Consider the following 23,453-nt stretch of genomic DNA (forward strand, 5'->3'; position numbering starts at 1 on the left):
CTGTGTAACAACTGAGATGTAAACTTAAGCTATCCAATAGTCTAAATTAAACTTTTTAATCTTATTTGGAATTCTTATCTGTGGCAGAGTTCAAGGGCAATATGAAGGGAATGCTCAACTTTTGGTCCCTAGATATTCAATCTATTTGAATATAAATACAGTGTAAGATGCCTGGAGATTTTTTAAGAAAATATGGAGTAAATTGTGAGTTTTTTCAGGCCAACACCCAAGTTTGATACAGTATATAACAAGTATTATAGGAAAAGAAGGGATGTGTGTGTGTGTGTGTGTGTGTGTGTGCGCGCACGCACACATGCATGTGTATAAAGAATGAAAGCAAATACACCAATATATTAGCTGTGGTTATCTCAGCTTGATGAGATTATAGAAGATTTTTTTTTTTTGTGGTACACGGGCCTCTCACTGTTGTGGCCTCTCCCGTTGCGGAGCACAGGCTCTGGACATTCAGGCTCAGCGGCCATGGCTCACAGGCCCAGCCACTCCGTGGCATGTGGGATCTTCCCGGACCAGGGCACAAACCCATGTCCCCTGCATCGGCAGGCGGACACTCAACCACTGCACCACCAGGGAAGCCCCTAGAAGATTTTTATTACCCTTGTTGTATTTACCTTTATTTTTCATATTTTTTGCAAAGATTCTGCACTTCCATTGTGATTGGAAAAATATTTAGAATCTTGCACATAAAGAAGACAAAATTTCTCAGGAAACAATGTTAACAGTTTGATTTCTCTCTCCCCACAGGGGAAAACAGGCATCCCAGGCCCAGATGGACTTGCAGGGTCACCGGGACTTAAGGGTCCTCAGGTACATATCAAGACTAATCAGGCTTTGAAAAAACGGTTCTGAAGAACCTAGAGGCAAGACAGGAATAAAGACACAGACGTAGAGAATGGACTTGAGCACACGGGGATAGGGAAGGGTAAGCTGGGTCAAAGTGAGAGAGTGGCATGGACATATATATACTACCAAATGTAAAATGGATAGCTAGTGGGAAGCAGTTGCATAGCACAGGGAGATCAGCTCGGTGCTTTGTGACCATCTAGAGGCGTGGGATAGGGAGTGTGGGAGGGAGACACAAGAGGGAGGAGATATGGGGATATATATGTATGTATAGCTGATTCACTTTGTTATACAGCAGAAACTAACACACCATTGTAAAGCAATTATACTCCAATAACGATGTTCAAAAAAAAAAAAAAAGACTAGTCAGGCTTTGAGAATGGAAAGAAGAATCTGAAGCCTTGATAGAATACCTCCAACCCCCTTGCAGAAGTACAGATGTTTCAAGGGTTTTCAGGGTAGTAAAGTAAGGAAGCAACACAGTCTTGACTTGTACAGCATTTGGTCTCCTTTATCTGAGTTTTGTCCCAGTCAAGAGGTGGAAAGGGCATGAACACGCTGGGTAGTGTGGTTCCTGTGCTGGCTAGTCCAGGACAGGGTCCAGGCTGGCTAGTGTATCCTAGGGAGACAAACCAAGGAAAATACTGAGCCTCAAAACTGGAAATTTTGGTCAATTTAGCACAGTAAGAGCTCAGTGTTATATATCTGGATGCCTGTGATGTAGGAAAAGTGACTCTAGCCTAGGAAAGAATTGTTCCAAATAGAGCTGAGGTCTTCAGCGGGGTTATCTATAGTCATCTTTCTAGCTCACTTCTCCAGGGAGCTGCCTCAAGCACTTTTTCCTTTGCAAGGAACAAGCCATGGTTGGCTCTTACCCTGATTATATGAGGGGAAAAGAAGCATGCGCCAGAAAGAGCAAAATGTAGCCTAAAATAATCATGAGAAGGGAAGGGAAGTCCTCAAAAATGCTGAGGTGAAAGAAAGGTCAGATATAAGAAAGTTAGAACATTTTTTTTTCTCTCCAAACTTTTACTTTTGAAATCTGAGAAGTAAATTTGCTCTTTGGCAAATGCAGGATAAGCAATGGTCCTGCAATTTTTCAAAGTTTTAGTTCACGTAGATTAAAAAAATTGAAGTAACTATTATATGTTAACAGCCTGCTGCACTGAAGTTGGGCAAAATATCCTTAGACATCAGAGGAGAAACTTAATCCACATTTTACCAAGATTTCAGAGCAGTAAACAGTCTGCCCCTGGGACCTCTGTCTCTTTCTGACTCAATGGCTTTTCTTTGTCTTACTTGGCAGCTGAGGAATGTTCACTTTTCTTACCTTCAAGTGAGAAATATTTGCCACTGAGATCGTAGGGAAGCATTTCAATAGATTGGCTGGCTTTACTTCATACTAAACAAATAATACTACATCTCTTCTTCCATTTTATAGACTCTTACTTTTTTATGACATAATTTAAAAGGAGATGCAAAAACCAAGCACAGCATGAAGGTTCCTCCGCATAACATATGAAGCCAAAGTTAATAGTCAACATAATATTACAGAAGTAGAATTATCTAAATTTCATCTTACCATGTGCCATGTCTTAGTATTCAGTGTGGTCATTAAATAGAAAATCCACTTAACTATCCCAGTTTCAGATTTACATAAGTAAGGGTTATTTTTTTAACTTAAGAAATACATTTATTTTGAGTACAAACATGCTTAGGATAATTAGAAAGCAATACCAGAAAATTCGGCTCTTCAGTATTTCTTCAATTTGACTACAAATGCCCAGCCATTTAAGAGCTAGGTTGGACCCTGTATCCTTGCAGAGAGGGAGAGCTCGACCGACCAAGACAGAACCAAAACCATGAGTGAAGTTCTCTTTCTAATTTCTGTCCACGTTACTGACTTAGCTTTTCCATTTTTAATATTCAAGTTAATAATCTAGTATTCTCTTTTAGGGAGAGAATAATGCTTTAATTCTCTGTTGTAGGGCCCAAGAGGAGAGGCTGGTATGAAAGGAGAAAAAGGAGGTCTGGGAAGTAAAGGTCCCCAGGTATGTAATGAGAGACAGTGACTGCATCTGGCTTTGATCTTGGCTTGAATGTGGATGTCCTTATGGTTTCCTCCCTGCAGATGGAGTTATCTACTGCCTGTGAACCAGCAAAGTGTATGAAGTTTGACTTTGGGGGTCGATGTGGTGGCCACATCACATTCTGTTCCCTACCTTACGGAGTGGGTGTCGTTATGTCAGAATCAGACACAGAGGTAGAAGATGGCAGCTCAGCCATTACTATGAGGTTAAGAATTCCTCCTCTATGTAAATCAGGTCACATGACTTCCTTATCCCCGTCCTCAGGGGCTTCCTTTTGCACCCAGAATACAACCTACTTCAGTGGTCCTCAACTAACCACACATGAGAATCTCCCAGGATGACTGTAAAATACTCTACCACCTGGAACTCTCCCCAGACCACTTAAATCTTAATTCTCTCCAGGTGGTTCTAATATACACACCCAGCATTGGGAATGAACTGTCCAATATCAGCACGTCTCTACCTTCAAAGTGCATAATAATCACATAGAGAACTTGTTAAAATGCAGATTCTGGGGACTTCCCTGGTGGCGCAGTGGTTAAGAATCCGCCTGCCAATGCAGGGGGCATGGGTTCGAGCCCTGGTCTGGGAAGAGCCCATATGCTGCGTAGCAACTAAGCCCGTGTGCCACAACTACTGAGCCTACGCTCTAGAGCCCATGAGCCACAACTACTGAAGCCCATGCACCTAGGGGGCCGTGCTCCCCAATAAGGGAAGACACCACAATGAAAAGCCCACACACCACAACGAAGACCCAACATGGTCATAAATAAATAAATAAAATTATTTTTTTTTAAATGCAGATTCTGATTGAGTAGTTGTGGGATGGGGCTTGAGATGCTACACTTCCATCAAGCTCCTAGGTGATGCTGATGCTGCTGGTCCCGAGACCACACTCTGAGTAGCAAGTCCCTGTACATGATCTGGTCCTTGACTACCTGCTATCATAGAATATACTTATTTGCTTAGCTGTGTGTCTTCCCTTCTAGACTGTAAGCTCTGTGATGGCTAGGACTTTGTCCCAGAGCCCAGAATAAGAGTGCTTCCACACACATTTGTATAATGAATTAATCAGTAAATGAATGAATGAGTCTCAGTTGGGACTTGTGCTCTGGGCTAACATGAAGGTAAAGGGAATCCATTACTCTGTGTCCATTAGTTAAACTGGGCAGTGGTCCAATGCTTAAGTGGATATGTTCATCATCAAAATTTTTTAGAAGCTATTTGCATGAACTTGTATCTCATGACCCAATATTTTAAAGCATATTAATTCCTGCTCATAATGATATTTGTTCCTAATTTTGATGAATGTGCCCCTTCAAAAAGCATGAAAACTTTAAAATTTCATGTAGGACTAAACTGATGAAATGTAGCTATTTTGGATTCACATCCTTGAATCATTGCTGGCACCACAAATCGGGATTTTAAAAAAAAAACAGTAAATGCCAAAGGAAACATATATGTGGTGATTATCTCATCTGTTTATATGAAATATTGAGATGTAAAAGGTTTGAAATCCAAAGAGCTTGGTAATTCCCTCACTCTAGAATCCAAAATTGTATCCAAGTGGCTATTACTCAAATAAGGTATTCCATTTGCCCTGTAGCATACTTCTATGAGAGGGTCCCCTTTAATCTCACCTTGGCAGGAATGGTCATAGTCATAAATCATCCAGCCTCTTGGCATCACCAGAGTTAGTCAAAAGGCACCACTTCCCTGTAGCCTAGCTCTTCCGTTTAACTGGCTGGAAAATGTGTTTCTTTCTTTGATTGCTTTTCTGGAAATACCCTTGTCAAAACAGTGAAAGTGCCATTTCAAAGATGTATAGAATTTTCTGTGCTCAGGAGGTGATGAATTAGATCTCAACATTGTTGCTTTCAAAGGAAAACCATGGGAGACAAACACAATCAGATAGACAAGAGAGTATTATTTTTTATTGGCTCTATAAATTCACTGACATAGGCTTCATAATGTTTTACAGCACAAGGACCAGCCTCTTGAATGGAATTACATGAGTGTTTTCTAACTGCAGGCTCTAAAGTGTTTCTTAGGATGTACATTTAGAAAAAGGGATGTGACTTCTGTTGACAGTGTTCTGAAGACTTATTAATTTATGCACTGTTGGGGAATTCGGCTTAGATCACACGTGCTAATCCAGCCAAGTATATAGCTATGAGATAAAAGAAGTACAGTCCATGGTACAATGAGAAAGAAGAAAACTTTGAAAGGAATGGCATATTCTTTTGTACCTTCCTTTGTTCCTTTCTTGTTTGGTTTACCTTCAAGTCCTACACTAATATAACCAATGCTTAGAAAAGAAATGGAAAATAAGATGTAAAATACTAATTCCAGTTAGAGCTGGAATTATTCTTTAAATACTTAGAAATATTATATGAAATATCAAATACCACATGAAATATCAAGAAAGGTTGAAATTATTCAGTGCAAATTTGGGATACAAAGTATAGTTTCTGTTGTTATTTTTCTAAAGCATAGCATAGTAGTCAAGGGCACAGAGTCTGGAGCCAGCCTGCCTGGGTTAGATTGCCAGGTTTGTATCTTCCTAGCCGTGTGGCCTTGGGCAAATTATTTAGCCTCTCTGTGCCTCAGTTTTCCCTGCTGTAAACTGAGAATAGTAATAATAGCTACCACATTGAATTGTTGTGAAAATTAAATGGTTTAATATATATAAGAGCTTAGAACAGTGCCTGCAATATAATACGCATCATATAAATGTTTTTACTACTATATTGCATCAACATTACCTAAGTTAACAGGCTCATTTTATGCCCAAAGCATGCTAATGCCAATCCAAAGAAGGCCATAATAATAGTAACACTATAACAATATATAATCTATATTGCAGTCATTGAATTTCATCATTCTGCATAATCCAGATTGGATGATCCATCAACCATTTATTTTACTCACTTGACAAACATGTACTGAGCACTTCCTGTGTGTCAGGCCCTGTAGTAAAATAAAAGGGTGAATGAAACATAGACCCTAGCCTCAAGTGCTCCCAGTCTCATAAAGGAAACTCATGCAAACAAATAATTGAGATGTGACATACTGAATGTTAAAATAGAATTATACCCAAGGTAGAGTGGTGGGAGAATGGATGAAGTTAAAGGAGGAAGAGAGTGGCTTAGCTTTTGCAGGATAAGGAGGTGTTTTCCAGGTGACCAAGGGAGAGGCAGGCACAGGAAAGGAACCAGGTTGTCTGAAAAAAGATCAAGGTGAGTTTGGGAAACCATAAATGGTTCAATGTGGATGGAGTGTAGGGTGCATGCAAAAGGATCAGAAGTTGAGATTGGGGGCCATCTCCTACACTAGCACCATCCAGGGCAGCATCTTCTCAGGTGTCTTGGGGTTTGCTCTTGCATTAGCTCACCCCTTGCTGGTCTCTTGATTTTTATTTCTCAGACTTAGCTCATATTTGACTCTTAGAGAAGCTGAGCATTTAATCTCCTTGAGTTGTTCCATCCCAGCATGATATTTGCTGGTTGTGAGTGTAGAAGAGATTTTACCCCCATAAAACAGATCCAGATTCCTTTTAAGTATGGGAAGAACCCACACCTCTTGCCCCTGCCCTGCCATATCCCACCCAAAGTCAAAGTGTTCTTGGCAGTGCCTCGGCCATTTATCCCAAACTCCTAGTACAATCCCTTGTGATAAGATGCTACCTGAGGACATTTTTAAAACATTTACACCTCCTCTAAACACCTCCTTTCTATTCTCACTTAAGCAGTTGTGATTGCCAAGGACTCTGTGTCAGAGTCTCAAAGGGAACGTGATCCCCAGCCCAAGTCCCCATGTTGGAGGTTAGATCTGGCCCCAGCCTCCTGCATCAAGCTTGGAGATTCACATTTTTAAAACTCCAGTCTCAGCTGGTGCACAGATGGTAAGAGTTTTGGAATCCTGTCCCAGACATGGGCCTCAGAACAGCAGACAGAGTGGCTGGGAGTTCAGTCTTTAGAGTCAGAATCAGGTTGCGTTCCCATCTCATCCTCTTATTAACTGATTGATTTGTGGTTAAATGCTTTGAGAATCTGTTTTTGAGCGGTAAAATGGTGTTAAGAATATGTATCTGAACTACCAAATGTAAAATAGATAGCTAGTGGGAAGCAGCCTCGTGGCTCAGTGCTTTGTGTCCACCTAGAGGTGTGGGATAGAGAGGGTGGGAGGGAGATGCAAGAGGGAGGAGAAATAGGTATAAATGTACATGTATAGCTGATTCACTTTGTTATACAGCAGAAACTAACACACCATTGTGAAGCAGTTACACTCCAATAAAGATGTTAAAAAAATATGTATCTCATTGTGTTGTTGTAAGGATTGAAGAAGCCTATATATAAATATATACCTCTTAGTACAGTGCCTTCCACAAAATAAATGCTCAATAAAAGGCTGTCATTACAACAAAGCCAATGGAGATTTGGCTAATGCTCTTTCCCTTTAGATGCCCTGAGCTCCTTTTTATACTCCACAGCTTCTCTTGATCTCAGATCCAGGCAAATTTTTGACTCTTGATATCTTAGGGGTGGCAGGGAATTTTCCTCCTTTCCTTTACAAACATAGTCCCTTTTACAACCAGCTGTATTTGAGGAGGTAATATATCTGGGTAACAATTCACTGAAGTTTAAGCCCCGTTCAAGCAGTCACAAACCCTGGTTTGGTACTTCGTGTGATTCTGCACAGGAAACAGGATCAGGTTTTCTGATGTTCTAATTACAAGACTGTCCATTTCCATCCATCCATCTAAGAAATCTTTTATTTTGAAGGACTTTCAAACAAGATTATCTCTCATTGTGCTTGTGTGTGCTTGTGGGGACTATACAGGAAGTAATCTCTGAGAAATCTCCTTCATCTCATAGAACTCATTATGTCTGAAGGAAGCACAAAAAGTGAGTTCTTAAGCAAGATTTCCAATATACCTCTTATTGTCAAGGACAATTAAAATCTCTCTACTTCAGAAGTACGTTTCATGTACATGTGAAGTACATGAAAATATCATATGGAAGACCAACAAGCTAAACACACTATTTCATCCCTCTTGGGGACCATTACTGGATAGGTGGATGGATAGATAGAGAAATGGATGGGTGGATTGATTGGTTCTACATACAATACTAAGTTCCAGAGATATGAAGTCAATAAGATGTGCCCCTTCTTTCAAGGAGTGTACAGGCTGGCATCTAGTGGATGAGAGAAATAAATGAACAACTAACTACAGAGTAGAGGAATCTGTGGGACAATTATGTGGCCCAATTCAGCCAGGGAGTTCAGGTCTTCTTCTTGAAACAGTGATGTTAAAAGTAAGATTTTCAAGAAAGGGAGATTGTACCTCTCCCTAGATGGGAAAATTTAACAGCTAAGGGAACATCTTGTGTAAGTGTGGAGACATAAGACAATGGGAAGAATTTGGGGACTTCAGATGGTTTGATCAGCATGATCATAGAGTGATTGATGACTGCAGAGGCATGCAATACCCACATTTTGAGGGATTTTACATATCAGTAAAGACCTTCAATTTTATTCTGAAATCTACTCAGAATTCAGAATTTCAGACAAAGTGATAGCGTCGTCAGCCTGACATTTTAAATCAAAAGAGAAAAAGAAAGGAGAATGGATTAGAATGAGGCCAGGCTACATTCAGGGAACCCTGGAATTTAGGCAAGAATGCAAGAAGGGCCTGAACGTAGGTGATGGCCATGGGAATGGAAGAGAGATGGATACAGAAAGGGGATAGAACCTGTAGGACTTGTAGCTGATTGATTTTGAGAGATGAACTAGAGGGAGGGGTCTAGGATGATTCTTAGGTTTCTGGATTGGGTTTCAAGGAAGTAAGGTGTGGCACCATTCCTTATAAAAAGAATAGGACTGAGTGTGACTGGTGGCAAATATGATTTTCTTTGGTAACCAGTTCCTATGAAATACCCAATAGGCATTTTAATAGATGATTCTGCTATTCAGTTGAGTGGTTTGGACCAGAGTCATATATTTAGGAATCATTTTGTGGAAGTGGTATGTGAAAATATATGCGGTGTGACTCAGGAAGAGGGGATGAAGTGAGAAAATAAGGTTAGAGGAGCCCTGGGGTACATGGAGATTTAAGAGGCAAATAGAAGACAGAGAATCTTCAAAGTTTGCTGAGAAGACACCAGAAAGGGGCCAGGAAGACCATGGTAACTTGGTGTTACAGAAGTCAATGGAAAAGTTTCAAAGAACACATGACCAAATTCAAGTAAGGTAAGAGCAGAAAAAAGTCAACTGGATTGAACATGCAGGTCATGGGAGCTCCATGCAGTGATGGTAGTAAAAGTTAGAAGGGAAAGGGTTAAGAGCTTTGGAGGATGAAGAAATTGAGACTTCTTTTTTAAGATGAAGAAGAGGGGAAAATGGAAGGTTATGGGAAGATCATTATTATCTTTCCTAGTAGCTAACTCATTGTTCAACAATCTTTCCTATTAGGAAATTTTTTATGTCCAACTTATTACATCTTTAATTCTTTAAAAGATGAAAAGGTTAATGTTAATTTTTTTCTCATAAAATTAATTTACTAAGTATCATGCTTATTATACAGATTTGGTTTATTTATTTTTAAATTATAGTAACCATGGCAAAAAAAAATGTGAAAATGATTTCAATTCACTGGTGTTTGGACTATTTACAAGTACCTGTAAACAGTTTAACCAAAAGAGATATCTGTTGCCATATGTTTGGATATCCCAAAGAAAAAATCCAATCCCAAGTGTCAATAGCATAGGAAGGCAGTTGGGCTGCCTCTGAATTGGAATTTTTTAATGTTCAACTCTAAAGCTGTTCCAAGAAAGTATGCTTTCTAGAATATTAGAGACTTCTATTATATCAAATAGACTTTCTATACTGATGCATGGTATATTTATCCATTTGTTTGAATTTTGTTATTATGTTCTTCAGTAAAATCTTAAAACTTTCTTTATGTAGGTCTTTTATCTTTCTTGTTAAATTTATTCTGAGTATTTTACAGTTTTCTTCTCATATTAATAAATGGAAATTTATTTACATTTACTTTTCTAACTTTTCTAGGAAAGAGAAAATGATGTCAGAATATTTATCTTGTACCACCTGAACATATCTTATGAGTGCTAATTATCTTTAGTAAAGTTCCTTGAGTTTTCTATTGTATTAATCATATTATTTTCAAATAAAGATAAGCTGACCTTAACAACAACATGCTTTTTCAAAACGAGGAAACAGGAATAATACAGTCCAAGGCAAACGTCATCTGAAATGCCTTCTTCAAATTTTAGACATTTTAGCAACATCTGCTATAAGAGCAAAACAGTGAGAAACTAAAATCTCTTTCGAAGAGAAGACTCACAGGGAAATACAATCATTTAGGCAACATCTGGCCTGAATTACTTTATTAATTTTCTTTTATTTACTAGTCTTCATTTGACAGCTGTGATACTTTTTTCCAAAGCCGTAACTCTTTTCCCATCTGTGGTTTATTTTCCTCTTAGAAGAGACACAGAATGTTTCAAGGAAAGCTGCTTTATGTTCAGCTATATTTGCACCCCTTGTTTTGTTCCAGGGGCTTCCAGGACCAGCAGGAGAGGCAGGGAGTCAAGGCCGTGTGGGAAGCCAAGGAAATAAAGTAAGTCACATTCTTTTATACACACCAAAGCTGAGGTTTTCTCCTCAAGGGAAGTGTGTCTGGTTATATTAGCCAGAGCCCTTTCAACACAAAAGAGAACATATCTCATTGCTCCTATACCCTGGCTTGGTTCTTAGAGAGCCAGCAGCATTTAAGGACTTGGGTGTGGACCCAGATGAGAATCCAGCTCAGCATCATCTCACAAGGGGCTACACCCAATCTCAGCTGAGGATCTCAGGGAAGGGGGACTGTTCTAGGGCAGGCCTTCCTTTCTTTCCCCCACCTTCCACCCTTCCTTCTCTTCATTTATTCTTCCTTTATTTCTTTCCTCCACTAATACAAACTCTCGCTGAATACCTTTAAAGACCAAGACACTACACTGCCATTCAGCTGGACTAAAGTCAGTTCCAGGAGAGCAGAGATCTTTGTCTGTTTTGCTCACTGATGTATCCCTAGAGCTTTGAACAGTACCTGGCATGTCATAAGTGCTTAGAAAATATTTGTTTCACGAAAGAATTTCTGGGTTGTGTAATGATAAATATGACATAGAATCAACCCCACAGAATTGAGAATATTTTCAAGACAAGAGTCTATGACATAAAACACTAGTCAGGGATAGTGGACTGAAACAGAGGTTTAAGCATAGTGTTAATAGAAGTATTTCTGGGCTGGGAAAAGAGGCATCATGAGGATGCAGATTTTGAGTAGACTTTGGAAGGTAAGAAGTATTTGGCAAGCAGAGGGGGCATGAAGAATTTAAGTTGAAGAAATAATGTGAAGGAAAACACAGGATTGGAAAAAAAAACCATGACCCGGTATTTGGGGGATGAAAAATGATCCTGTTTGGGGGACCATAAAGAACAAGAAAGTCTGTGGTGACTGACTTGACTAGGTAACCAGCACAGTGTTATTTACAATTTGTGATTGGCGTGTACAAGCACAGCCAGACTTTGGAAGGTCTTAAATAGGCAACTCAATGTGGGAATATTTTGAAGGATGAGAGATTAGAAGCTAGGAGGCAGGTTGGTGTCCTCTCACAGTCTCCAAGACAAGCAGTGATTGGATGACTTAACAGGGTGAGGACAGGAGGGACCCATGATGACTCTGTAGGGCTCTCCCAAGAGGGAACTGAGGCAGAGAGAAGAGGGCTGGATGACTCTGGGCTTCCAGCATGAGCAGGAACCCCATCACAGAAGTGGGAAAGTCAGAGTGAGGAATAAGAGTGAGGAAAAATGCTTTGTTTGGGGAATAGAGGAGAGGGTCTAGGACTGGTTGGAGATGGAGGTTTCAGAATCATTTGGAGTTTAAAAGGACTCTTGGTGATGACCATTTGTAAGAAGGGTAAGTGGAGGATGGGAAAGAAGCAGAAAAGTACACTGGATGCTGAGAAGGAGAGTCCTAGAAAGGGAGGTCAGGAGTCTCAGCTGGCATCGAGCAGGTAAGAAAGAGAGGACTGGAGAAGCCACCACATCTGATGGCTAAATGAGCCAAAGAAGAGATTCCAAAATGTAGCAATTGACTGGCTGCAGAGGACTGGACAATGTGTTCACGAGGAGGAAATGGATGCTGGGCAGTAAACTACTCTTTGGAGAAACTAGGCTTTGGGGGTGAGATGGGACATTAACTGCTAGTACTGGCAAGGTCTAGAACAGATTGGAGCAGGCTATTTATTTGTTTTCAATGATAGAAGAGGCTGTAGTTTACTTTTATAAACAGAGAAAAGAAAAACAGAGAGAAAGGAGGAAGTTGAAGATGTGAGAAAGTGTAGATAATTAATGGAGAAATTTCTTGAGGGCATAAGAAGAGGGGCGAGCATTGGAATGGAGAACTGCTAAGAAGGGCGGACATGATGGAGCCAGCAGCCGAGTGTTACAAAGACAGCTGACTGCAGGATGAAATGCGATCCATGGATGACAAGGATAATCAGCTCGAAAAGGAAGGGATTACTAGAGCATGTGGTGTAGAAATAATGGTCTGGAAAGGAAAGTTTGGAAGAGATACATTGCTGCCTTCTTGCCCTGGAGAGGGCTCGAGGGGAAGTGGTGTCACTGGTAAGAACACAGTTTATCTTACAGTGAGGATGTGTGTGTGCAGACATCATGGGTGTATAGTGAAGGTTTGCATGTGAAATGAAGGCACTCCATAGGGTGTGTTGGAAGGGACCAAGACAGGGATGGAGGGACCCTAGAGGGGGATGTAGCTGAGCATGTAGAAAGAAGTGTGGAAGGAGATAGACAGGAGCAGGGTAGTTGTGCCAAAGAATATCATTATTAATAAGAGGGACTTTTGAATGGGACAGGCAAGAATTTGGGGGGTAAGTGCCCTCAAAGCAAACCCAAACCCTTTGGGCAGCCCCAAGGTGGACCAAGTCTTCTAGACTCATAATTAACTGAGATGAGTCCCAGACACTTACTCCTGCCTTACTCCATTAAGCTCAAGTTCCCAGGGAGGCAAGCAACCCAGCAATTAATACTGAGCTCAACATCTGGCTGTAACCAATAATAAAGTGGTTGACCCTGGACAAGCCTCATGGCTTCCCTTGTCTTCCTGCCTTAAAACAGATGTTCTCAAATTTCAGTGTGTGTAAGAATCCACGGAGAAGCTTATTTATAAAGGCATATCCTTGGGCTCCACCACCAGAGACTGATACTGATGGGGTCCTGGAATTTCCTTTTTCCCGTGGACCCCAGGTAATTTGGAGGCAGGTGGCCCCCAGAGCACACTGTGGGGGACACCGCCCTGAAAGAAAGACTTCAGGGCAGGTGATCTTCTGCCTCTCTTCCATGGAACCTTATCTCTTCCCACCGCCCTCCCCCCGGGGTCAGTCAGTGCTGGTGGACATTTGTTCATTTGGACTCCTCACATGTACTGTGTTGTCATTCTGTCCTTAACAATGAGTAAACCACTCCCACTCCTTCAGCATGGGCTGGGCTTCTTCCAACACTCTTTCTCCCAGAGAGAGCTTTGTGGAAAGGGCAGGGGGAATAACTAGACAGTGGAGAAACTTAGCCAAGCCTCCCTCAGTCAGATGGTCAAGGTTACCATCAATAGTGCCAGCCATGTTGATAGGATATAATCTTGATACAATGTGATAAAAAGGGCAATTCACCTCTGTGGTCTTTTCTCCCCAAACTCATAAAACACAGCATAATCATGAGCACAACATCAATCAAACTCCAACTGAGGGACATTCTACAAAATATCTGATCAATGCTTCTCAAAACTGTCAAGGTCATCAGAAACCAGAAAACCAGATAAACTGTCCCCATCTAGAGGCCTACAGAGACATGGGGTCCTGGAACAGGAAAAGGAGATTAAGTGGTAAAAGCTAAGGAAATCTGAATAAAGTATGGGGTTTAGTTAATGAGTTAATATCCATGTATTTGCTGTGACAAATATTCCTACTAATATAACTAATGTGATATTAACAATATAGGCGGCTAAATGTGGAATGTATAGGAACTCTCTGTACTGTCTTCACAACATTTTGTACATTTAAAATCTAAACTTTAAAAGCTTTTTTTTTTAAGAAGAGGAGTTAACCTTCTTTTGTAAACCTATGTTAACTTTCCCATGTAGCTGGATTTCCTCACCATAATACTGAGATTGATTTATAATCTACAGTAGGTGTTCTGTTAGTCAGAAGTCAGAAACTATTGCCAGGGATGGCGTGCTACCTTGGCTATCTTGATTAAAAGTAGATTAATAGGCCTCTTGTTTCTGCAGCAGCCAGAAGATTTGCATGGGTCATCATGGAAAACTGTTTTGTTAATTTTTTAAGACAGTACAGAGCCTCCTTTTTGACTCATGGTAAGACATTTCCAAGGGTGCGGCTCATAGCACTGAGCTGCTAAGATGGCAACTTGCGCTAAACAATACATCAGACTTGCTGGGGCTTCATTTATCAATGGAGGAGACTTCACTCACCAACAACAGCAGTTCCTCTTGTATTGCTTACAGGCACAGTCCTGGCCACAAACTCATTGTCACTGTGATACACATGGATGCAGTTGAAAATTCTTGTCTTAGTACCATCATTTCTAATTTCCTTTACAAAAACAACCTAATAAGGACACATTTCATTGTTCTGTTTGACAGGGAGAACCTGGCGATGTGGGAGAAAAGGGAGCCGTTGGCCTTTGGGGTCCTCGAGGCTTGCCGGTTTGCATTTTATTCCTACTTTTGATCTGGCTCTTGGGATCCTTTTAGTTCAATAGATATCAGGTGTGGCTCTCTGAAGAGCATGTTGAAGATAGCATCCTAATCTAGCTGTAGAGCTTTCTAGTGATTGAGATTTCATCCTCATCTTGACCAGCTTTTCCAAGGTAGCAACTTCCCAGGTACCAAGCATCCTGGCTGGATGCTCTTGAAGCCAAATGATAAAATGGACAAAACTTGTGTTTAACAACCCCATAACCTTTCTTGCATTCTTTCCTCTCATCCAAACCCGTTCATGGGAAACTAAGCCCACATTTCCCCCAGTGCTCAGTGCTTCTCACTAAAACCTCTACAAGGATCCAACAGTAGCCAGTGCCCAGACATTTAGGAGATCTTACTTTTATCCAGAAAACTGAAAATGGTTTAGAGCTAAGGTATTAAAATACAAATGTTATCCAGGAGAGATAACACTTCTACCTTCTTTTATTAAGATTATTATACACCTGAAATTTTCTCATTTAATCCTCATAACATGATGAACAGGTACAATTATTATTCGTCTTTACAGATGAGACAAGTGAGATTAAGTGACAGTGCCTTGTCTGTGCCTGTTATTGAGAGTTTCCTTTAGTGCCACTATGTCAGTGGCCCGCCCCAGAGGGAGAATCCTGCTGCCTAATTTTTTCTAATCAAACCAAAAAACTGGCTGTCTAGTTCTCTTGTGAATAAGCCTGCCTCTGTCTGCAGTAGGGGATGTTTGTAAATAATTGCTTTGTTTACAGGGTGATGATGGTAACCCAGGTTATGGTAGTGTTGGAAGTAAAGGAGCAAAGGTAAGACACATCGACTGAAAGCTGGTCATTTTCCATTTATTTTTTGTTGCTCTTTATGGCCACATTTAAGAGAAAAAAGAAAGTAGTGAATAAGGTAGACTTGGACCTTCATAGATAGATTTTGATCATTTATTTGCTGATATCTTGTGGGGAATATGGTAGAAAAAAAGAAAACAACTTAAACCTAAGGGCCAGGCAACAAGTGAAACCTGAAATTAATTTTCTGTTCTTTGCAGAGATGCGCAGCCAGGGCCTGACTGGTTCCAGCCTGAACATTACATCTAATCTAAAGCCTTAGGGAGGCATTCCAAAATTTGTCCTCTGACTATGTTTACTCTAATCATTAGTGAGAAGTTTTACAGGGCCTTTCCAAATGCATTGGGCCAAGCAGTAACTTCAAAATTAAATCTTGTAACTTTATATCAGAATTATAACTTTATATTGTCACTGAATATTTAAGTGTCTGGAAGTAAGATAAATTTATCAAAAGCAGTGATTGCTACATACCAACAATAACCACTTAGAAATCATAATAACATCCACAAAAACATAATATAGTTAAGAACATCCTTTCTACAAAAATGTTCAAGACCTATGACCAAAATTACTGAGATATAAAATTTCAATAAATGGAGACATACCAAGTTCTGTTGGAAAGTCTAAAACATTATAAAGGATCAATGTAATTCTAAATGAAATCCCAATGGGAATGATGCAAGAGGCTGTCTGGAAGAATAAACAAACCCCAAACAGCTAAAATTTCTTTAAAAAAAAACCTAATGAATGAAGGATTTCCAGTGAAATTTTCATTAGAATAGAGAATAATTGAAAACAACCTTAATATTTGTTAAAAATGGAACTATTAAGCAGCTTATAACATTGAAATATTAGCCACTCTTTAAAATGAATGTAAATGTTTATACGTAATTGTATAGAACTTCTGTGACAATGTCAAGTAAAAATCAGAATGTAATAAGAAAAAACATTTGTCCCAATTGTGCTAAAATGCATTTTAGAAATGCATTTAGAAAGATTAAAGAAAATATGACAAAATATTTATAGTAACTGTTCTGGGAAGTGAGATTTGGGTGATTTTTCTTCTTTCTATCCTTTTATATTTTAAATATATTTGAGGAGATCTTACTTTTAATGATCAGAAAATAAACTTTATCTTAAATAAAATATGTTTTTCATCAAATGAGGATTATCATACCTCTTCAACTATAGTCTGTGGCCAAAGAAGGTAAACAGAGGACCAGAAAACCAATGATCAAATTTAGACGGCAGGCTTCCCCAATTTCTTCCCCAAAATTGAAATCCATTTAAGAAGACTGTTTCAGAAACACTTGGCCAGATGGCCAGCTATCCTGTCGAATGTCTACATTTGAAGGAGAGCTGATGTGTAATTCCTCAGATGTGTGCATTTACCCATTTGTCTTAGGTTGTCATGATATTTTGGTGAGACCAGTAAATAGTTTAATTTAGAAATTGGAGTTAGTTTCTCAAATCGTGCCATACAGTTTCATTTTCAATTGTTCTGGCCCTTCCTTGGTTCAGAGGCACTTAAACTAAATAAGGCGGCAGGCAAAATTAAAGTCAATATAAGCCTACCCTGGTGATATGTGCATATATTAATTTTCTCCACTGTCGATTATAGGGGCAAGAAGGATTCCCTGGAGAAATTGGACCTAAGGTACTGTGTACTTCATACTAACTAGGGATCAATCAGAGATACTCCTGGGCTTATGAAATGTATTACAGGATAATAGAAGGATAGTTAATTATAAATGAATAAAAAGAAAACTTTATGGGGAAAGGGGAGAAGGAGGAAGCAGACTTTTAAAAATAATATTTCATTTCTAGTTTTTAATTCATAAGTAAAGGAAGAAATCATCCTTATTTTTCTCCTCACGTGTACTCCTTCCCCTCTACCATATGTATTTTCCTCTTTGCTCAAAGGGAAGTAAAATGTAAGGAAAACCAAAATTACCTGATCTCACCTGCCTCAATTCTCCCAGATAATTCTCTTCAGATAATAAGTTAGCGATGCTGTCCTCTACCTTAAGGCTTTCACTTCTGCTGGAAAGATTCTGAGCTCAGTAAATGCTAGGTCCTGTGATTGGATCAGGGGACGAAATGAAAAGCACAGTTCATATCTCCAAGGAGGCAGTGTTCTGGCTGGAGAGACAGAGAAATAAAATAGTGAGGCTCCAGTGTACTGTGTTGAGAATTTAAAAGTGAGGGGTTATTGGGGGGAAGACACTTCAAAGAAGACTATTAAAAATAAAAATATATGTGAAAAATGTCTTCATGTTGGAATCAGTATAAAAATACAATGAGATATATCCCTTTGATTTTACTAACCATTTTATTTTATTTCTCTGAACTTATTTAGGGTGAGGTTGGGGACCCTGGTGGTCCAGGAGAAACTGGACCCAAGGGCACTAGAGGCAAGATGGTAAGTTTCTCAGGCTGCAAAGCCTTACAACCTCAGCTACTTTGGGAAGTCCTTTTTTGTTTATTTTTTTATTTATTTTATTATTTTTGGCTGTGTTGGGTCTTCATTGCTGTGCACGGGCTTTCTCTAGTTGCGGTGAGCGGGGGTTACTCTTTGTTGCAGTGCTCAGGCTTCTCATTGTGGTGGCTTCTCTTGTTGCAGAGCACGGGCTCTAGGCATGCAGGCTTCAGTAGATGTGGCACGTGGGCTCAGTAGTTGTGGCACACGGGCTCTAGAGCGCAGGCTCAGTAGTTTTAGCGCATGGACTTAGTTGCTCCGTGGCATGTGGGATCTTCCTGGATCAGGGCTTGAACCCGTGTGCCCTGCATTGGCAGGCAGACTCTTAACCACTGCACCACCAGGGAAGTCCTTTTTCATGCTTTTACAGTCATTTGAGTTGTCATTTGGTCCCAAAGACTTGTAAAACGTGTGGTTTTTGTTAAGGCAAACTTGGGGAAGGGAAATGATATTTTACTCATCCTTCATTGCCAGCAATAAGGTTCGTAGTGACAAAGTTCACCTGATCTGGTTGACAAGGTACCATTCTTAACACTGGAAATAAGTTGTGTGTTGTTTCTTAAGGAATCCTTGTGGTCAAAACTGTTTTTGCACCACAAAATATGGCCAGTTTAATCCCATCCCCCCCGCAGATCTCGTGTAATATAATGCCCACTGACATCTTGTCTCCCCTGTTAAGGTCTCGTTAAACTACTTTAATGAGGTGGTCCTCTCCCAATTTAGCTCAAGAAAGTATCTCTTGAGCTCTAGGAGAAAGTTTCCATTTATTATGTAAAATAATATACTGTAATGAATGCATCCTTTTTATTCCCTGGAGGACCTAGACGTTGCCTAATGCTTTGGACCACTCAGAATAAACACCCATCTCCGGCACCCTCAGAAGCATCAGCATCCCGAGGTTCCCTTGGGTTCTCGTGTGCTAAGAATGGATTTTGCCTTTGCTGACTCTTTATATATCATAAGCTGCAAAACTGAGATGGTGGCTTTATAAAAAACAAAATCTTATGACAATTATCTCCTGAGACCATCTTTATCTCTTTTCTTCAGAACAGCACTGATCAAGTAAACTGATCTTGATACCATGTCAATTGCTGGACAAGAAAAACACAAAGTCTGATAAAACTATTATTTGAGGTGGTTTTTCAGTTTTGTCACCATAGTTAGTTTTACTCTGATCTGTTTTTTTCCTGGAAAGTATAACAAAAACTTTATGTGAAGAGATTATTTATGTGGGTTTTAGGGGTACAAAATAAAGAAACTTCTTTCCCTCCATCCTGCTTTTCCCAAGAGGACTGTTTCCTGGATATAATTCTTTTCTTCATACATGTTTTTGGATAACTATCCTTTAACATTTTTGTTCTCAAAAAAAAGAAGAAGAAGACCGATAAAAGAAAGATAATTTGAAAAGACTTTCAAATTAATCCAGATCTCTGGATCTTTTCCCTCTACTTGTTAATGAGGTAGTTTACCCTTGAACATTGGAGGCATGCAAACATGGTCAGCAGCTTCTTGGGTTCCCTTGCTGCCCAATGGCACGTTAATCATTTTTAAAAAGCAATAAACTAATGGGGAATAAATATATCATCTTTTTCTCTTGGCCTTTGGTTACTTGAATTTTTTTCCCACATTGGACAATTCATCACTGTTTTTTTTTTAATATAAATTTACTTTTTATTTTTATTTATTTTTGGCTGTGTTGGGTCTTTGTTGCTGTGTGCGGGCTTTCTCTAGTTGCGGCGAGTGGGAGCTACTCTTCATTGCGGTGTGCATGCTTCTCATTGCAGTGGCTTCTCTTGTTGCAGAGCACAGTCTCTAGGCATGCAGGCTCAGTAGTTTTGGCTCGTGGGCTCTAGAGTGCAGGCTCAGTAGTTGTGGCACACAGGCTCAGTAGTTGTGGCTCGCGAGCTCTAGAGTGCAGGCTCAGTAGTTGTGGCACACAGGCTTAGTTGCTCCACAGCATGTGGGATCATCCCGGACCAGGGCTTGAACCCGTGTCCCCTGCATTGGCAGGTGGATTCTTAACCACTACGCCACCAGGGAAGCCCTTCATCACTGTTTCTTAACTTGCTTATTTCACCTGCCATGCTGCTTTCTCTACATCTCTGTATTTTTGAATTTGAAGTTTAGACACTGAAAACTTCCAGGTTTTCCCTTTGAAAGATCAGCAGTTCCCACTGGAAGGTTTTAGTGATAAAGCTTTGAGTGTCTCTTTAGTTCTCTTGGAATGATTACATTCCTAGTTTCAGTTTTCTAAATCTTCACCTTTTTCCCCCAACTGAAGGATTTTTTAAAAATTTTGCCATGATTTTGAACCTATCTTACTTTGGATATAGAGGTATGTTTGTATTTATTTATACTTTTTATCAACTTGACACACATGCACATACTTCAAGGCAGGGTTCCTCAGCCACAGCACTGCTGACATTTTGTGCTGGATAATTGCTGTGGGGCTGCTCCGTGCATTGCAGGATGTTTAGCAGCATCCCTGGCCTCTACCCACTAGAGTCAGCATCATCCACATTTACCCCACCATTATGACAGCCATCAATGTCTCCAGACATTACCAAATGTCCCCACAGGAGTCAGGGTTGAGGGACACAAAATCCCCCCCCCCCGCCCCAGTTAAGGACCACTGGTTTAGAGAGTCAACTAATTTCACAAGGTTTGTTAGGAAAACCTGGCAATCCCTCTGCCACTTAGCTCCGATTTCTCTGAAAGTTGTCTTTTTGCTCTACTTTCTGGGAGATTTCTTTGACTTTATCTTACAATGCTTCTCTCATAGTTTAATTTTCAAGCACTCATTTTTTTTGCTTTTTTATACTATCCTGCTCTTGTTTTATGGTTGAAACATCTCATCTCCCTGAGGATATAAATTAGTATTTTTGGAGTCTTCTTTGCCCAACATAGTCTGTTCCCTGCCGTGTGTTTTTTTCTGTCCTGCTATTTCTCATGTTTCCAGGGAATGGGCTAACTCTCTGTATTGAAGAGTTGAGGACAAAAATTCCGATTGGAAACCCCGAGGAGATGGGTGGGGCTCGTCAACTACAAGTGTCACAGAGTGATCTGAGCTGTTACTTAGCAAACGTCTAACATCAGCATCTTTGGGTCTTTCTTCTCAAATCTAGTCAGATTCCCCTGAGAAGATTCTTTCAACCTCCTGCCTGAGGGTGAAGTTCTGGCTGCCAGCTTTCTGGGAACCCCAGCTTTCTAGGGGTCTCACATCTATTCCACACCTTCATTTGATCACCCTATTTTCTGGATGGTACCACTGGCCCTCAGCTCTGCCTGGGGTTTCCTAGTGCAGACACCTCGGTTTTACCTCTGTCACTGAGGAGGAAGAAGAGACATTCACCCAACGGTAGAGAATGGGGAGGAGGCTTGGGGATTCCTAAAATGATCTTCAACCAATCAGCCTTATTAGGCCTCTCTCCTTTACCTCCACTTCTGGAGGTACCTTCTGAGAGTGTGTTATAAAACACACAGATTCTTGGCTTTCCCTGCTGCTGGCCTAGGCTTCAGCTTTTTCAGCTCTAAGTCATTTAACACCGGTACTTCTGCTTTCCAGCCTCCGAAGTTTGATGGCTGTTGAGATTCTCCTTTCTCATTCTCCCCATGCTTGTCATATTTTTGCCTTTTAAAAAAATCTGCTTACTATTATTTTAGGAAGACACTGGAGGGAGCAAAAGTAAATGCCAATGTTCAATCTGCTTTTTTTTTGCCCTGGAGGTTAATCTATATCTTCTAAATAAAATATGATCAGTAAGGTTGTTGTTTTGTTTTGTTTTTTTACTCAACCCAGCATGCTGTAAATATCATTGGAAGACCTAAAGGACATCAATAATTATTTTCTGTTCCATAGGCAATGCTTTTACAAATTAAGTTGATTTTAGACAAGTTTGTTTTTTATTCTTATAAAAAACATGACATTGTGAATGAGCAAAGGAATTTTTCCTAATTCTTAAACTAAATTCTAGCTTTCTTTATGATAAATTATACTGTTGAATGCACATGAATAAAGTAAATAGTCAACAAATGTTCTTTTTATTTACTGCTGTTATTCCCCATTTTACTACAAATATTTCCAGCCAACAGCTAAATATTTTTTTGTTGTAGTTACTTCAAAGGTTTTTATACTTAAATTTTTATTTTTCTGGGGTTTTGTTCATGTGTTTGTTTTTCAGTTTAGTCACTTACTAAATTTAGATAAGTTGAGATAAAAATTTATTTAGATAAAAATTTCTCCCTTGACCCAGCAATTCTAGTTCTAACAATGTTCCCTAAGGAAATAATCAGAATTGCGCATATGACTTTATAGTGGCATGCTTATTACAACAACAGCAAACTTAAATGCCAACCATAATGGACTGATTAAATAAATTATGGTATATCCATGTAATCAAATACTATGGCAGCCATGAAAGGTGATTTTTGTGAAAGAATATTTAGTAACATGAAAATGCCCCAAGGTATATATTTAGTTTAAAAGGCAACAGGAAAAAGTATAAAAATATATTAAAATATGTATAGATTAATAACAAAAGGATAAACAAATAAAAGACCAGAGGAAAAGACACCAAAATGTCAACAAGGATTATTTGGGGGAGAAGAGGTTGCTGAGGATTTTTTTCCTTCTGTGTGCCTTTTGGAAATCTCTCAATTTTCTAAAATGAAAGTGTATTGCTTTTGAAATGTAAAACACCCACACCCACAAACACACAAACATGTATGTATAATTCTAAAGTAAATAAATTCTGCTTTGAGGTGTCTGCTGGGCTTCCAGGAGAGCCGGGATCCCCTGGGGAGCTGGGACCTCCTGGACGCAAGGTAAATTGAAAACCCATAAATCACATCAGCTCCTTTTCCAAATAAAAAGTCGGTGCCTGAAGTCTTCATTATCCAAATGTGTGTGCTTTCAGTCTTTGCAGTTTGGCAATGATTTTCACTATTTTTCCACCTTTAATGTGCTCAGAGAGAGGAGGGAATAAAATGCCAATTAAACATCAGTTGCCATTTCTTGGGTGGTGGGGGGAATTGAAGGAGGAAATGAAAAGAGATTTCTCGTTTCATCTAGAATGAGATTTCTCAATGATCAGTGAATTTTATTTATCTGGCCAATCCTTGCCCTTTTCTCACAGTCAGTAAGTTATCAGTGAATGAAAGAAAGTGAGAGGAAATTAATAAATAAATTACTAACGCTGCATTCACATGGAACTTATTTTCTTTGGGAGTTTGGGAGGGGCGCCATCGCATTTTTCCCTGTCTCTGTGTGAGAGCAGCCAGACCCTTCCTGTTCCAAAGATGAGACTGAACACATGAAATTCAAACCAATTCCACTTTGTTCTTTCTATCCCCAA

General features: G+C 39.7%; 1 protein-coding gene across 1 annotated transcript in view; it reads left to right on the forward strand.

Annotated features, from left to right (window-relative positions):
* LOC113609402 (collagen alpha-6(VI) chain) overlaps nt 1-23,453 on the forward strand; it is a 110,059-nt gene that overhangs the window by 51,668 nt on the left and 34,938 nt on the right. Inside the window, exons 21-28 of the mRNA XM_027086597.1 lie at nt 763-825; nt 2,850-2,912; nt 10,531-10,593; nt 14,692-14,754; nt 15,534-15,584; nt 17,242-17,277; nt 17,980-18,042; nt 22,861-22,923. Of these exons, the coding sequence (XP_026942398.1) occupies nt 763-825; nt 2,850-2,912; nt 10,531-10,593; nt 14,692-14,754; nt 15,534-15,584; nt 17,242-17,277; nt 17,980-18,042; nt 22,861-22,923 (465 nt within the window). The remainder of the gene's footprint in view (nt 1-762; nt 826-2,849; nt 2,913-10,530; nt 10,594-14,691; nt 14,755-15,533; nt 15,585-17,241; nt 17,278-17,979; nt 18,043-22,860; nt 22,924-23,453) is intronic.

This window comes from Aethalodelphis obliquidens, unplaced genomic scaffold (genome assembly GCF_003676395.1).
Source record: "Aethalodelphis obliquidens isolate GAN/ISIS:26980383/991018 unplaced genomic scaffold, ASM367639v1 scaffold56, whole genome shotgun sequence".
Taxonomy (NCBI): domain Eukaryota; kingdom Metazoa; phylum Chordata; class Mammalia; order Artiodactyla; family Delphinidae; genus Aethalodelphis; species Aethalodelphis obliquidens.